This window comes from Brachyhypopomus gauderio, unplaced genomic scaffold (assembly GCF_052324685.1).
Source record: "Brachyhypopomus gauderio isolate BG-103 unplaced genomic scaffold, BGAUD_0.2 sc95, whole genome shotgun sequence".
Lineage (NCBI taxonomy): Eukaryota > Metazoa > Chordata > Actinopteri > Gymnotiformes > Hypopomidae > Brachyhypopomus > Brachyhypopomus gauderio.
This window is the reverse complement of record NW_027506916.1, coordinates 771,298-786,494: the sequence shown is the minus strand read 5'-3', so window position 1 is coordinate 786,494 and position 15,197 is coordinate 771,298. Positions and strand designations below refer to the sequence as shown.

Here is a 15,197-nt window from a genome sequence, read left to right as displayed (position 1 = left end):
TGGCTTAGACTGCTCCATCTTTACGGGAATGCTGACCTATTTTTTTCACGTTTCAGTATTGTCTGTCAATCGTGTCGCGGAGGGATCACATGATGAGTTAGACCAGGGGTGGATAACCTATGGCATGCGTGCCACCGTTGGCATGCCGAGGCATAATCACTGGCACGCGACATGCTGGATCAGCATCAGCAAAAAAATTAATAATAATAAAAAATGACAGAGAGCACGATCTACCAATCGAAATCGCTCCTCAACGCTCTGCACGCAGCGCCCGCCACAGACCGAAAAACTGAAAAACTAATATAATGCTATTTATATTTTTCCATCCACCTATAGATGCATATCACGGTTTTGAAAAAAGGACAGACGCTTTCAGTTGTGCAGTGCACTACATGTTGTAGTAAATACCACTGTCCATTCTGTACACCTGAAGTGTACTGTCCTAACGAAAAAAGTAATTTTTATTAAAGGTAAAAAAAATGAAATAGTACATATTTAAGAAACGTACTATACTTTATTATGTTAGCAATCACAGATCATTATTCCTGTCCACTTTTACGTTTTCTTGTAAACTTAAAAAACGTGTATTGTGTTATTTAAATAACGTTCAAAAAACATTTAGATCTTTAAACGGTAAAAGGGTGAATTTATGGGATTTCTATTTCCTGGTCGGAAAACGTAAGCAACACGTAGGAGGAGTTGGATCAGATGCAGCTCCGCCCCCTGGACTTTTGATTCTGCAGCGACGGGTACTTGCAGTTAGGAGCACGTGGCCGCAGCAGCGCCCTCTAGTGGCAACACGTGGCCGCAGCAGCGCCCTTTAGTGGCAACACGTGGCAGCAGCAGCGCCCTCTACTGGCAACACGTGGCCGCAGCAGCGCCCTCTAGTGGCAACACGTGGCAGCAGCAGCGCCCTCTAGTGGCAGAAACCCTCCCTGCTCGGCCTCAGCGGTACGTCACTTCTCCGCGACAGTCCTGTAGTGTCGCATGTGAGATAATATCCTCCAGCCAAACTTTCACCATGTCCGTCTTTCACGACGAAGTAGAAATAGAAGATTTTGAATATGACGAAGAAACAGAGACCTACTACTTCCCGTGTCCCTGCGGGGACAGATTCGCCATCACTAAAGTAAGTTTTCACCCGGTTTAAATATGTCTGTGTGTAGATGTATAACCGGCTTAGTCTCGGTCGCTTGTTTTTATAGTCAGAAACTCATTTGAGTTATTTGTCAAAGTTACGGAGACACGTGTGTGTGTTGTGTGTTCGGCCGGTGTGTGTGTGTTGTGTGTTCGGCCGGTGTGTGTGTGTTGTGTGTTCGGCCGGTGTGTGTGTTGTGTGTTCGGCCGGTGTGTGTGGGGCAAGTGCGCTCGGCCGGTGTGTGTGGGGCAAGTGCGCTCGGCCGGTGTGGTGTTGTGCGCTCGGCCGGTGTGGTGTTGTGCGCTCGGCCGGTGTGTGTGTGTGGGGTAAGTGCGCTCGGCCGGTGTGTGTGTGTGGGGTAAGTGCGCTCGGCCGGTGTGTGTGTGTGGGGTAAGTGCGCTCGGCCGGTGTGTGTGGGGTAAGTGTGTTTGGCTGTGTTTCCAGGAGGATCTGCAGGGCGGAGAGGAGGTGGCCACCTGTGCGAGCTGCTCACTCATCATTAAAGTCATCTACGACAAGGCAAGACACGTGTGCCGCTTCACCGACGTCCGCGACGTTTGTGTGCACGTGACTGTCGGTGCTCGGTGTCTGTGAGCTCCACTATAACGGCCTTCATCCATAGTGATGGGTAGAGTTGGGTGCAGAGGGCATTCCAGGTTCAGAAAGTAAAAGTCCTCACCAGGATTTTGCTCAGGCTTCCTGGATTGTGTTGATTCCACTAATTTTACCTGGATGGCACTAATTAGAAAATCCAGCAAATTGGAGTAAAATCCTGGGAAGGAGTTTTAGTTTCTAAACCTGGGATGTCCACCTCTGATTAGGTGGATTTATCTCACACACACACAGACGGGAGCTGTATGGAGTTTGCGTAATGCCTCCAGTTGATGAACTGCTGTTTATTTTGCAGGAGCAGTTTATGTGCGGGGAGGTTGTTGATGCTCCGGTTAGGTCAGAAGCTAAACTGGAGTTGGCCCAGAGATGACAACTCGTCAGCGACGGAAGAGTCGTAACTAACGTTAAACGTCCAGCACCGGACCGCTGCCTTCATCTCCAAAGATGCTGAAACTGGGTGTGTTTGTAGAACCATGCGGAAAAGCCTCTTCAGAACTCCCTCTTCTCATCGTTTGAGACACACAATAGCATACTTTTGCACATGAACTTTGTGTTAACGGTAAAAATATAAATATATTTATTTTAGTACTGTATTAGTTTTACTCCTTTTAAATAATGTATATGGAATACATAATTTTAGAATTATTTCTATGGAGAATTTAAGTATTTTTAAAACGATGTACCGTGTAGTTACAGCATTTGAACAGCAGAGGGTGCTACTGAATTATGGAAAAATACACGTGTTATGTGAACAGGCGGCTGAACAGGCTGGAGGCATAACGAACTACAGTTAACCTGCATACACTACTGAATGAAAGAATAATTCACGGAGAAGAATGACATGCAAACACTGAGGCTCCATCAGTTAGACTCAAACCACTGCTGGATATACAGGACATTTATTTGTTACATGTTTGGCTTTTCTTTGTAATGCAATTGAAATTGAATCGAGAAATAATCCGAATGTTACCACGTTTGTTTATTTCAATCCGCTCATAACGACAAATCAATAATGCATACCCGTATGAATTTGGAGGATGACATCGTGACTCTGCTGATGAATTATGCATGAGGTTAATTGTGATTCTGTTTGTATGATCGCATGATGCGTCCCAGTTCCTGGATCGTACTGTCCTTTGTAAACATTGACGTGTGAAGCACCTTTTGTTATTGTGTGTGTGTGTGTGTGTGTGTGTGTGTGTGTGTGTGTGTGTACACACACACGTCTAGGCTTGAATATAAAGAACGGTGGGTGTCTTCATAAATCAGCATGATTACAAAGTTGTGGATCAAGAATTCTGGTTTAATTGAAATGTGTTTTAAAGGTTGACAAGTCTCGCCAAAAGGAAATAAGATAATATAATAATAATATAAATAAGATGCAGATACCACTGCAGGTATACGACGGTAAAACGGGGTGAAAATATAATTACTGCTAGCTGGTTGTGGAGGTGGAGCACGTGCCCAGGCGGCTTGTGTTTCCGTGTGTGTCCGCATTCACACCCAAAGAACACCCTGAACACACTATAGACCAACGAGTTATGCATTGCCGGTAAACATAAAAAATAAAAAGTGTTAAGTTTGTAACACTTAAGTGTAACGTTATTCAGTTTTTTGCCTGCTTCACAAAGATTTAACTGCGTTCAAATGTACTAATGTGACTGCGGGAAACTTCAGTATGTTGATGAGAACTCGCAGGCAGAGGGCACGTGCCAGCCACATGAGAGAGAGAGAGAGAGAGAGAGAGAGAGAGAGAGTTTATTATTTGTTTAAATGTATTTCTGATACCGCGCACTATTGAGCGGGCCGGTCCTGCCCCGGTGGCGCTGACGTCACTCCCCAGTCCTCGCGCAGTGTGTTGAGCGGCGGAGTCCCGAGACCGGAGACCGGCAGGGGGACCGATACCGAGCCTAGGGGACATTTGGGCTAGAAAACTTCTGCGCGCAGCTGAGAGCCACGCGACCCGCTCCATCAACCTGCCAGGTAAGACCGGGGCTCGCGCTGGTGTCGCGCGCACATCGCTGCTGAAGTTGGGCTGTGTCGCGCGCGTCCGTGGCAGCGTGACGGAAGGCGCGTTTAGGGCTCGAGATGTTTCCACGCGCTCCAACACGTTGTGGAAGTTGACCGGATCTCGCCGAAGAGCGCGAGGAACCGCTGTGTCTCGTGCGACTCGCGAGTCTTTGTGCACCCGCGTGGTACCGGGGCGCGCCGTGGTACCGGTACCGGAGCCGGGCGGGGGGACAGCAGGGTGGGTTCGCCGGTAACGCTTGGCCCGAGGTCCACCCACCAAAGTGCGTTTAGACGTTTAGGATGAAGACTGGTGTGATGAGTGTGAACCGCCGCTCACAGACACACACACACGTTATTTCACCAAACTCTCGGTGTGTGTGTGTGTGTGTTAAGTTGAAGTGCTGCGCGTATCGTATTTGTGGTTGTGTGTAGGATGTAGGTGGTTTAATCTAAGGTAACTTTAGGGTTCGTGGGCTGTAGCTACCAGCACTGATCCCAGTTTTTGTGCCGCGATTCGACTGTTGTCGTCCGGCTTACTGGTATTTCCCCCAAATGCACAATAAACTGTATCCAGTTAATGACACCCTAGAATAAAGAGTGCAAAATCGTGCAGTCCTTTTCCCTGCAAAGTGCTGTTATGGCAGGTGTTTAGTGTTTAACGTGTGTAACGTGTCTGTGTTTGTCATGACTGATGTGTTTGATATTGTTCATCTGTATGACACCATGTGCACACACCATGACCCAAGTCCAAGTTCAGAAGCTCTTTCAGAAATGTGTGTTTGTTTACATCCTGTTGGAGAGTAGCTTTTAAAAGGGAAAAATCAGCCTAATGTAGAAATGTCAAGTGTCCTCATTTAATCAGACTAATCAGACTCTCCTGATGTGAATATTGTCACCCTCATGGTATTGGACATGTGTGTTGTCATAGCAGCTGGTGCTGTGTTCACTACCCATAACCTGCTTACTGCTGTTAACCCCAGCATGGGGGAGGGGGCGGGCCTTAGACCAAACTAAAAATACTCCTGACCCTTGACCCCTGCAACTGGACTCTAGAATCCTTCCCTGCTGAGTTTTTTAATAGTCTGATTTTTTCCTGGTCAGTAGCTCGCCCTGTGATTGGTGGAGAGGCTCTCGCTTCATCATTACTTCACACATCGTACCGTTTCCTGCACATGTGATGGTTTAGTTTTAATATCCAGCAGTGATGTGCTGACCCAGCTTATGTTTTTGGCCTGTAATGTTTCGTTTGCTCTCCTGGACACTGTTGATGTGTTTAACGCCGTTGTCTCTGGAGCCGTTGTGTTGCAAGTCGTGGTCGAGCTCCAGTAAAGAGTTCTGGTGTGCGGCACGGTCGGTGTGTGGCACAGTCTGTCCTGCCATGCTCTCGGTGACTACACCTCACTGCACTGAAACCAGCCTTCCTACCGAGAGTCAGGGGCCCGTCACTAAAGACCAGCCACGACATTTTTTCTCAGTGATGCAGCCAGTTGGGCCGGTGTCTGGATGGCCGGTGTCTGGATGGCTCCTGTTTTGTGTTTGGGATCTGGAGCTGCTTGACACTGTTTGCTGAACGAAGGGCATTTTGATGTTCCTGCTGATGTCAGAGCTGCGGGACTGTGGGACACGGTGACTCGCCGGGTCTGAAGCTGGCATGCTGATACCATCGAGAGGTCCAGTAGCTCAACTGCTGTGAAGCCACAGTATGTGGAAGGTTTAACTGTCGTACTGTCTTCTTCTGGTTCAGACCCGTAGTTCACACCACAATGGGTCATGGCACACGCAGTTCAGACCCTGAACAGAATTGTTTCTTTTTTTTTTTTTTACTTTCAAACGGAAGAAACTGAGATTTGTTTGTTTTTTTCTGGTGCTTGTTTGGAGTATCTAAATGGTTTCACAAGTACATTATAACAGCAGATCATGTAAACCTGTTGTAAGATGTGATGTGAAATTTCAGTGGTTGTACTAGAACAATGTCATGGTGGATTGAAATGCAGGTTAAGTGATTTTTTACAATTTGCTTGTTCATTGTTTAATTCTGCTGGTGTCAGCAGAGATGTTATTGCAGGACTGTGGGGCGTGATGGTCTGTGTACAGTCACACACACAGTGGCTGGTCTTTAGTGACAGGCCCCTGACTCTCGGTAGGAAGGCTGGTTTCAGTGCAGTGAGGTGTAGTCACCGAGAGCATGGCAGGACAGACTGTGCCACACACCGACTGTGCCACACACCGACCGTGCCGCACACCAGAACCCTTTACTGGAGCTCCACCATTAAGATGGTAAGATGGTCCAGCACTAATGTGAACTGTAATCTGTAATCTGACCGGTGGGTCCTACTGCACTGGTTCTGGTAACTGGTTCTGAGTTAGTGGGTTTCACTGCACTACTGTCCTTTATACAGGGCACAGCATTCAACAAACACCTACAGAGAAATAAATTATATTTGATCTCATGATTAGCTGTCTGGTTTTACTGGTGCTGCTTATCTAGTGGTTATAGGCTGTGGTTAATGGAATAGTCTGTTTCATGGTTACTTTTATTTTCATTCTAAACACATGAAATTCCACATGAAATAACAACTTCCATTGTTAACACATGAAAAGAATGAAAAATTTAAGTTTAATTTTAAACTGTAAAACTACAATTAGCAAGAAAAATTTGAACAATAATCTAAGCATTAGGAGATAACAGGATTATAGTGTAGCAGTGTGGACAAGGAGACATGGGACACCACACACTGGTAGTGTGGGGGGAGGACGGGTCCATCACGGTCCCCAGGACACCAGGGGGGGGGGGGGGGGGGGGTCTGTCATCACCAGTGTCGCGAATAACGCCGTTAAAAATAACGGCGTTAGGTAACGTCGTAATTTTGTCAGTAACGGGATAATATAATTAGTTACTTTTTCTGTCGTTACAACGCCGTTGACGTTACTGGTCATTAAAAGCGGTGCCATGGACGTAGTTTTGTAATAAAAAGTGGGGGGGACATGGATTCATCGCTATTTAAATATTTGGTTTTAACCGTAAAAACTGGGGGGGACCAAAACCGGCTTTTGAAAAAGTGGGGGGGACATGTCCCCCCCCATCCCCCCCCCCCCAAATTACGTCCGTGAGTGGTGCGTTACTACATATTGATATACTAATGCGAGCGGACCGCTGCCCAGGCTAGTGAGGAGTCACAGATCCCGATAGGTCACAGTTCTCGGTGTAACACCTGTTTAACTTAACAAGTCAGTAAGCGATTGGCTAAGGCAGCGTTATGATAGCCAATCAGAGCCAGTGTTTTTACACGCGCGCCGAAGCACGCGAGTGACATGACACAAACGGAGAAGAGGCCGAAATGGCGAAATTTGCTTTTTTTTTTTTTTACAAAGATTTGGGATTTTAAAGGATTTTATCTTGCAACAATTTTCAGTTAAACAATTTTCTGATCTACTCATTTCAACTGACTGTGAAAACTGCTTTAAAAAAAAACTTAATTAATTGGCATATAACCTTTTTTTAATTGTAACGCAAATAGTTACTTTCCCTGGTAACAAGTTACTTTTATTATAGAGTAATTCAGTTACTCAGTTACTTTTTTGAACAAGTAGTGAGTAACTATAACTAATTACTTTTTTAAAGTAACATTCCCAACACTGGTCATCACGCAGGGCCTCAATCCATCTCTGAAGATTTTCTCATCAATTTATTCAGATCGTTGTAAGATCTGAGAGGTCAAGAGGTCATTCTAGTGGTCAGGTGGAGGTTAGGTCTTTGTGTCCTAGCGCTACGTTGTAGTTCCATCTCTGCTACACTGCTTAGGTTTGGAGGTTTAAAGTACCCCAGAAGAGAGATTATCTCAGGTTGAACAGCCACTTGGATCTGAAACGCCAATTTTCTCTACTGGAGAGGCAGGACCGCGCTGGTGTGTGAGGGGCGTGTCCGCGTTCGCGTGTGAGGGGCGTGTCCGCGTTCGCGTGTGAGGGGCGTGTCCGCATTCGCGTGTGAGGGGCAGGTCCGCGTTGGCGTGTGAGGGGCGGGTCCGCACTGGCGTGCATCATTAGTGGGTGTGAGCTGGCCTAAATCAGTTTTAAAAGATTGTGTTGCTGTTAACTGTTCTGTGCCAACATCTAACCTTGACGACCCGTGTTTGAAGGGCCTGCATGTACGTGTGTAATGATTCACTGCATTCCAAGTTTGATTCAATGCCACATTGTTCTGTGGTGATAAGATACGTTATACAACATAAACTAAACATGAGGGGAACAGCACATTTTTATTTTTGATAAATGAAACCATCCAACTCCTTAAGCCCTGGCTTGGTGTGCTGGCGAGGTTTGGAAGGCGACTGTAGCACCCGCACCCACATCTCCACGAAGTGCAGGAGCAGCATGAGTTCACGGTGAGTTGAACAGTCTCTCGGTTTGGTGAGTGGGAGTCTCATAATGCAGAAACGGCTTTGCGTCCGACACAGTGGAGCTGTCGGCGGTAGATTCATGGAAAAGGCGATCGGTCTTTATTCAGCTGCCGAGTCCTGTGTGTCTGCTCACTTCTCCTCCAAATGTTTGAGGCAGTAGAAGAGTGTGAAAGGCAGACTGGGAGGACTGGGAGAACTGGGAGGGACGCCTGGCCCTGATTGGTCAGCGCCTTTGTAAAATAAATAAATCAGTAGCCCAAATCTTTGTGGTGTTGCAGTACGTTGTTGGGTGGTGTTGCAGAATGCTGTTGGGTGTAGTGTTGGGTGGAGAGCTGTGTATGTGGCCGTTGGATCTGCTGTGTGGTTTGGACCAGCAGATGCAGGTGGATCTGTCCTGTTAACACAGGAACACGGTGCAGGCCGCTTCTGACGACCACCAGCTCCTCAAACGGACACAATCGGCGGAAACTACACAGCTCTCAGATGCTTGATGAAACGTTGACGTGTGGAGATCTGGACCAAATTCCAAGAATGACTGTATAGTACGTTTGTGTTTCCACTTTCTCACCTGGTTTTGCTAAGATGACGTATTGGTGCGATGGTGAGGGTGGTAAAAATGGCAGACAGATGCGGATAGGTATCACTATATTAGTCAGGTAGGGATCACTATATTAGTCAGAGAGGTATATCTATATTAGTCTAATAGGGATCACTATATTAGTCAGATAGGTATATCTATATTAGTCTAATAGGGATCACTATAGTAGTCAGATAGGTATATCTATATTAGTCTAATAGGGATCATTATAGTAGTCAGATAGGTATATCTATATTAGTCTAATAGGGATCACTATATTAGTCAGGTAGGTATCACTATAGTTGTCAGTTAGTGATACCTGAATTACCTGAGTTACTTTATTAGTCCGGTAGATATCAATATATAGTTAGACAGTGATCACTATAGTATAGTAGTCCAGTATTTTGATATTTACCATCGACTATATTGGATACAGTATTTGACCCAAACAGATGTCACATAAAAAAACACCCTCTGAATATAATGATTGTAATTGTAATAATGTTTGTAATTGTAGCACAAATAAACAATTTAAACAACAGGAAGAACAAATTATAAATCACAGTTAGTAAAAAATTTTAAGCAAGACAAGTATGTTTCTAGAAGTACTTCTGATTGTACTCTGACAGCTATGGTGTCACCCAGTGTGCTGTGAGCCCACATGACCGTACTGGAGACAGACCAGCACAGACTGGAGACAGACCAGCACGAGTCTGATGACAACTCCATCGCTTCATCATACCTGGAGAGTTTCATTGATGACCGGATGCTAAGTAACCTCTGGTGTCTTTAGTCTAAGCCGCTGCTAACCCAGGTGGGAGAAACGTGTTTCATATGGGGAAGAATGTTTCATATGGGATTACTGGAGGACATTTTAGTGTGTTATTGGAATACTATTGTATTGTAAGGTTATTGTAACCTTAGTGAGGCGTGAGGAGGCATGAGGGGAGGTGTGGGGAGGTGTGGGGAGGTGTGGGGAGGCGTGTGGAGACGTGAGGAGGCGTGAGGAGGCGTGTGGAGGCGTGAGGAGGCGTGTGGAGGCGTGAGGAGGCGTGTGGAGGCGTGTGGAGGCGTGTGGAGGCGTGAGGAGGCATGAGGGGAGGTGTGGGGAGGCGTGTGGAGGCGTGAGGAGACGTGAGGAGACGTGAGGAGGCGTGTGGAGGCGTGTGGAGGTGTGAGGAGGCGTGTGGAGGCGTGTGGAGGCGTGTGGAGGCGTGAGGAGGCGTGTGGGGAGGTGGGGGGAGGTGAGGGGAGGTGTGGGGAGGTGAGGGGAGGTGTGGGGAGGTGTGAGGAGGTGAGGGGAGGTGTGAGGAGGTGAGGGGAGGTGTGGGGAGGTGTGAGGAGGCGTGAGGAGGCGTGTGGAGGCGTGTGGAGGCGTGTGGAGGCGTGTGGGGAGGTGGGGGGAGGTGAGGGGAGGTGAGGGGAGGTGTGGGGAGGTGTGGGGAGGTGTGAGGAGGCGTGAGGAGGCGTGTGGAGGCGTGAGGGGAGGTGTGAGGAGGTGTGAAGAAGCTCTCGTTCTGTCGCTATGGGAAGACTCACCTCTTCAGCTTCAGTCCTGGTTGATCTTCCCAGAGCAGCTTGTTAAGAGCATGAAGGCACTACCTGTGTGTGTGTGTGTGTGTGTGTGTGTGTGTGTGTGTGTGTGTGTGTGTGTGTGTGTGTGTGTGTGTGTGTGCGCGTGTGTGTGCGCGTGTGCGTGTGCGTGTGCGTGCGCGCGTGCGCGCGTGCGTGCGTGCGTGCGAGTGCGTGCGAGTGCGTGCGAGTGCGCGTGTGCGTGCGTGCGTGCGCGAGTGCGAGTGTGCGCGAGTGCGAGTGTGCGCGAGTGCGAGTGCGCGTGTGCGCGTGTGTCAGGCCCCCAGGTGTTAACGGGTCAGTAATATTTCATGAGTTTCACAAACCTGCTTTGGCCCACTTTTCATCTGGAAGTTCTCTCTCTCTCTGTAACTCTTTCTCTTTATATCTCTCTCTCTCTTTCTCTGTCTCTATTTGTCTCTCTTTCTCTCCCTCCCTCCCTCACTTGGCCATATTATCTCTCCTTTATTCTTTACTTCTTGCATTTCCTCATGTTTTTACTCTTTGGGACATCATTTCTGTAGAGGGTTGTTTGTTTTGGGGAGAAGCAGCATCAGTCAGTCACACCCCCCACACCCCCCACACCCTCCCCACACACCCCACACCCCCCCCCCCCACACACACCCCTCTATATTCCCACCCCCCCCACTGCTGTTGAGACCACTGTGTTCTGTTCTCTCTCGTCTCCTCCAGCTGTGATCCTGTGTGACGTCTCATCCCCTCAGGGACAGACATGATAGATACGCCATCCAGACCACAGAGAGAAGTGCTATAAATAGACCTTCTAATAGTGCTTCAGAGAAGATACCGCCATGTTCACGACTGCTTCTGGCCCTCATGCTGAATACACCAACCACAACACACATGACTGCTTCTGATCCAGGGAGTGGCCCTCTGAGCAGAGAACCCCACCCACCCTGAACCCCACCCTGAACTCCACTAGTTGTCCTGTTAGGCCGATCTAATGAGGCAGCTAATGTCTTCATTAGTTGTATGATTAATGCCCATGGTGTCTGCTAACATTTCCGCCGTCACACTCTTGATTTGATGCCACATTCAGACTGAGGAGGCTGTGTGTGTGTGTGTGTGTGTGTGTGTGTGTGTGTGTGTTGAGCTCTGCTGTGTGTGTGTGTGTGTGTGTTGAGCTCTGCTGTGTGTGTGTTGAGCTCTGCTGTGTGTGTGTTGAGCTCTGCTGTGTGTGTGTTGAACTCTGCTGTGTGTGTGTTGAGCTCTGCTGTGTGTGTGTGTGTGTGTGTGTGTGTGTTTGCACAGGTATGGCTGATTGGGGATCAGTCTGTGGTGTGTCTTCTTTGTGCCTTCTGAATCTGAAAAACACAGTGCAGTAAAGCCGGTTCTTCACAAACACGGGAAATGATGCCTTCAGAAGAAAAACCACACGCTGCCTTTGTGTCTCAACACACACACACACACACACACACACACACACACACACACATCTAACAAACCGACTCAACAGCCTGGCTCTGATTGGACCAGTACTGTGATTATACTGGTACCTGGCTCTGATTGGACCAGTACTGTGATTATACAGGTACCTGGCTCTGATTGGCTCATTCACACATTGCTGCCTGAGTTTCACGGTGGGTGATATTGTGATGATGATTAATCCTGTCCCCCCCCCCCCCTGTCCTGTACCCGTCCCCCTGTCCTGTACCCGTCTCCCTGTCCTGTACCCGTCCCCCTGTCCTGTACCCGTTACCCTGTCCTGTCTCCCGTACCCGTCCCATATCCGTGGCGTTGGGAATGGTTAGACATTCCGTTCTTTGTAGTAACTTCTTTAGCATTGTAATTTCTCCCATGGCAACGCTATGGCAACGCTATGGCAACATGTGACTCACTCTGTGTGTAGTCAGGATTTGACCTGAGGCTCCGGTGACAGGATACAACCCTCTTAGCTAACTGGTAGGAGCCTTGTGTACACACACACACACACACACACACACACACACACACACACACACACAGACACACACTCAGAGTAAACAAATTCAGCTGCTTTTGTTAAGCACTCTATAAGTGTTGAGTGGAATGTGGTGACCCTGACCCTCTGATATCCAAACCAGAGGCCTAGGCTCCGCCCCCTGTTCTAGCCCCACCCTCTTCAGCATGCTCTAGTCTGCCCTTGTCATTCAGGTATTTTCTGTGGTATTGTGAGGTTTTAGTTTTTTCAACAAATGTTTAATATTTGTCCAAGCTGTGTAAACAGACACTGGTGTGGTGTGTGTCGCAGTGGTGTGTGTCGCTTCTGACGGCATGTGAGGCAGGAGTTCTACAGTTCACCTTTACCACATGCTGGGTCATGTGACCCTTGTGTGAGTACTTGTGATTCCAGTGGAAGGTGTTACACCAGCGTACCCTAACAGACTCCACCCATCCTCCACCCATCCTCCACCCAGACACCACCACGTTGCCGGGATTTTGTTGTCCTGGGGATCCACTAGCTGGCTGCAGTACAACTTTTAACCCCGCCCATTCCCATGTAAGTGTACGGGCCGGACAAGAAACTTTGAATTTTTATTACACGTAAAATAAGTTTTTTGAGCAATTATATGTTGTCAATTCTATAACACCCCATTGCGTTAGTATCTCTCCCAATGTTTTTCTCTACGATAAACAGATTTTACAGAAGTTATTAAGTGTTATTTAAAGGGGTGTGGCGATAAGGTGATTGACAGTTAATAGCTGCGTTGGTTGACATCTAATAGCAGACGCTCAAATGTGAACGCGCTCAACATCAAAACTCTCGAGAGCAAAACTCTCGAGAGCAAAACTCTCGACAGCAGTATTAAAACATTTTACCTTTGTTTATTTTGTAAAAACGTCAAAGTGTCTATACTGGTGGGCGTATCCTAACGAATGTTGGGGCGGAGATACGGTCTCTGGCAGAGATACTGTCCTGCCTACCGGTTCTAATGCGCACGCTCTGGCTCCAATTTTCAAGATGGCGGCGTCCGTGCGGCCATCTTGGTGGCTTCAAAAACTCACAATGGGAGTCAACGGTGACGTACCGTCCATTATATATACAGTCAATGGCTGGAACCAGCATCTCGTGACCGGTACCATCAACACCCTGGACTGATTCTTCAGAGAGAACAGCGCCCCCTGGCTGACCATCGCTATATGTAAAACTGCTGTGGAAATTTGTAGAGATTTTTGGATTGTAATGAGTGCAGGTAACTGAGAGGTCAGTGCCGTGTGTGTGTGTGTGTGTGTGTGTGTGTGTGTGTGTGTGTGTGTGTGTGAGGTGCTGATCAGCTTAATGTGGTGGATGTTGTGTAGCAACTGTGTGGGTGACTGGAGCTCTGATCAAAGGCATGGAAATGAACAGAGTGTAAACAGGACCGACACCAGAACCCATAGAGAATTGTGCTGGAGCATTCAGAGTGTGTGTGTGTGTGTGTGTGTGTGTGTGTGTGTGTGTGTGTGTGTGTGTGTGTGTGTGTGTGTGAGACAGAGACAGAGACACAGCCTGTTGCCCAGATGTGGATGACCGAAGCAATTAAGGTTTCATGTTGTTTGTAGGTTTGTCCCTCATATAACTCCAGACTGGGGCAACCATAGCATCACTGTAATTACTGCCTTTTGGGTTTTTTAAGCTTCAGGCCACTGTGTGTGTGTGTGTGTGTGTGTGTGTGTGTGTGTGTGTGTGTGTGTGTGTGTGGTTCAGGGGGGTATAGGGGTGTGTGTGTGTGTGTGTGTGTGTGTGTGTGTGTGTGTGTGTGTGTGTGTGTGTGTGTGTGTGTGTGTGTGTGTGTGTGTGGTTCAGGGGGGTATAGGGGTGTGTGTGTGTGGTTCAGGGGGGTATAGGGGGGGGTGTGTGTGTGTGTGGTTCAGGGGGGTATAGGGGTGTGTGTGTGTGTGTGTGTGTGTGGTTCAGGGGGGTATAGGGGGGTGTGTGTGTGTGTGTGTGTGTGGTTCAGGGGGGTATAGGGGTGTGTGTGTGTGTGTGTGTGTGTGTGTGGTTCAGGGGGGTATAGAGGTGTGTGTGTGTGGTTCAGGGGGGTATAGGGGTGTGTGTGTGTGTGTGTGTGTGTGTGTGGTTCAGGGGGGTATAGGGGTGTGTGTGTGTGTGTGTGTGTGTGTGTGTGTGTGGTTCAGGGGGGTATGGGGGGTGTGTGTGTGTGTGTGTGTGTGTGTGTGTGTGTGTGGTTCAGGGGGGTATAGGGGGGTGTGTGTGTGTGTGTGTGTGTGTGTGTGTGTGTGTGTCTTCACCAAGCAGAGGGGCCCCACCTGCAGCCTGTGACCGGGCCCTGACAGATGTTTGAGTAATTGGGGTGCAGTTATGGAGTGTTTGGGGCCCAAACCGAATACCTGTAGGTGATGAGTTCTTTATCTTTGAACACTTCCTGGTGTCTGCTCATACAGCGTGGGCTGTTGTCTGTCAGTGGTGCTGCACATGGCATCACGCCAGCCGGGTTTCCATCCAGACCTTTCGAAAAAATAATGCGCAATTTCCAAGTTTCGGCAGAAAAAAATGCGAATTAAGCCTTGTTTCCATTCATTACAGTTATGCGAATAAACTTTAGATCACGTGAAAGGACGCCAAACAATAGTGGTTTTACGTCCATCTGGCAGTTACGCATTTTTGCACGTTGAGGTTTTGAAAAATTTTTTTCTTTTTCTTTTCTATACATGGAGAAGTTAAATTCAATTTTTGCTCTCTCCAGAACTGTTTTTGTATGCATTTGCCATCTTTACATCGCGATCATGTACAGAACCACATGACTTGAGGCATGATACGTCATCGTTTATGCGAAAAAACCCTTTTCCATCTAGTTTTTCCGAATTTTGGCGATGCGATAGTCTAACTTTTCCACCTCCTCCTAGCATAAAAATCTTTTTGCGATATTTGGGGCTTTTTTCGAATTTT

At 47.8% G+C, this 15,197-nt stretch overlaps 1 protein-coding gene and 1 long non-coding RNA gene across 2 annotated transcripts; both read left to right on the top strand.

The window, feature by feature from the left end:
• The first annotated feature begins 945 nt into the window (after nt 1–945).
• dph3 (diphthamide biosynthesis 3) lies at nt 946–2,910 on the top strand. Its single transcript, XM_076992654.1, has 3 exons — nt 946–1,129; nt 1,583–1,657; nt 2,046–2,910. Exons 1-3 carry the CDS (start codon nt 1,022–1,024, stop codon nt 2,118–2,120), a joined length of 258 nt encoding a protein of 85 aa, XP_076848769.1. The 5' UTR covers nt 946–1,021; the 3' UTR covers nt 2,121–2,910.
• A 3,671-nt stretch (nt 2,911–6,581) lies between these two features.
• Nucleotides 6,582–9,676, top strand: LOC143496494 (uncharacterized). The gene is made up of 3 exons (XR_013125612.1): nt 6,582–8,142; nt 8,535–8,699; nt 9,364–9,676. It is a non-coding gene; the product is annotated as an uncharacterized LOC143496494 (long non-coding RNA).
• The last annotated feature ends 5,521 nt before the right edge of the window (nt 9,677–15,197 follow it).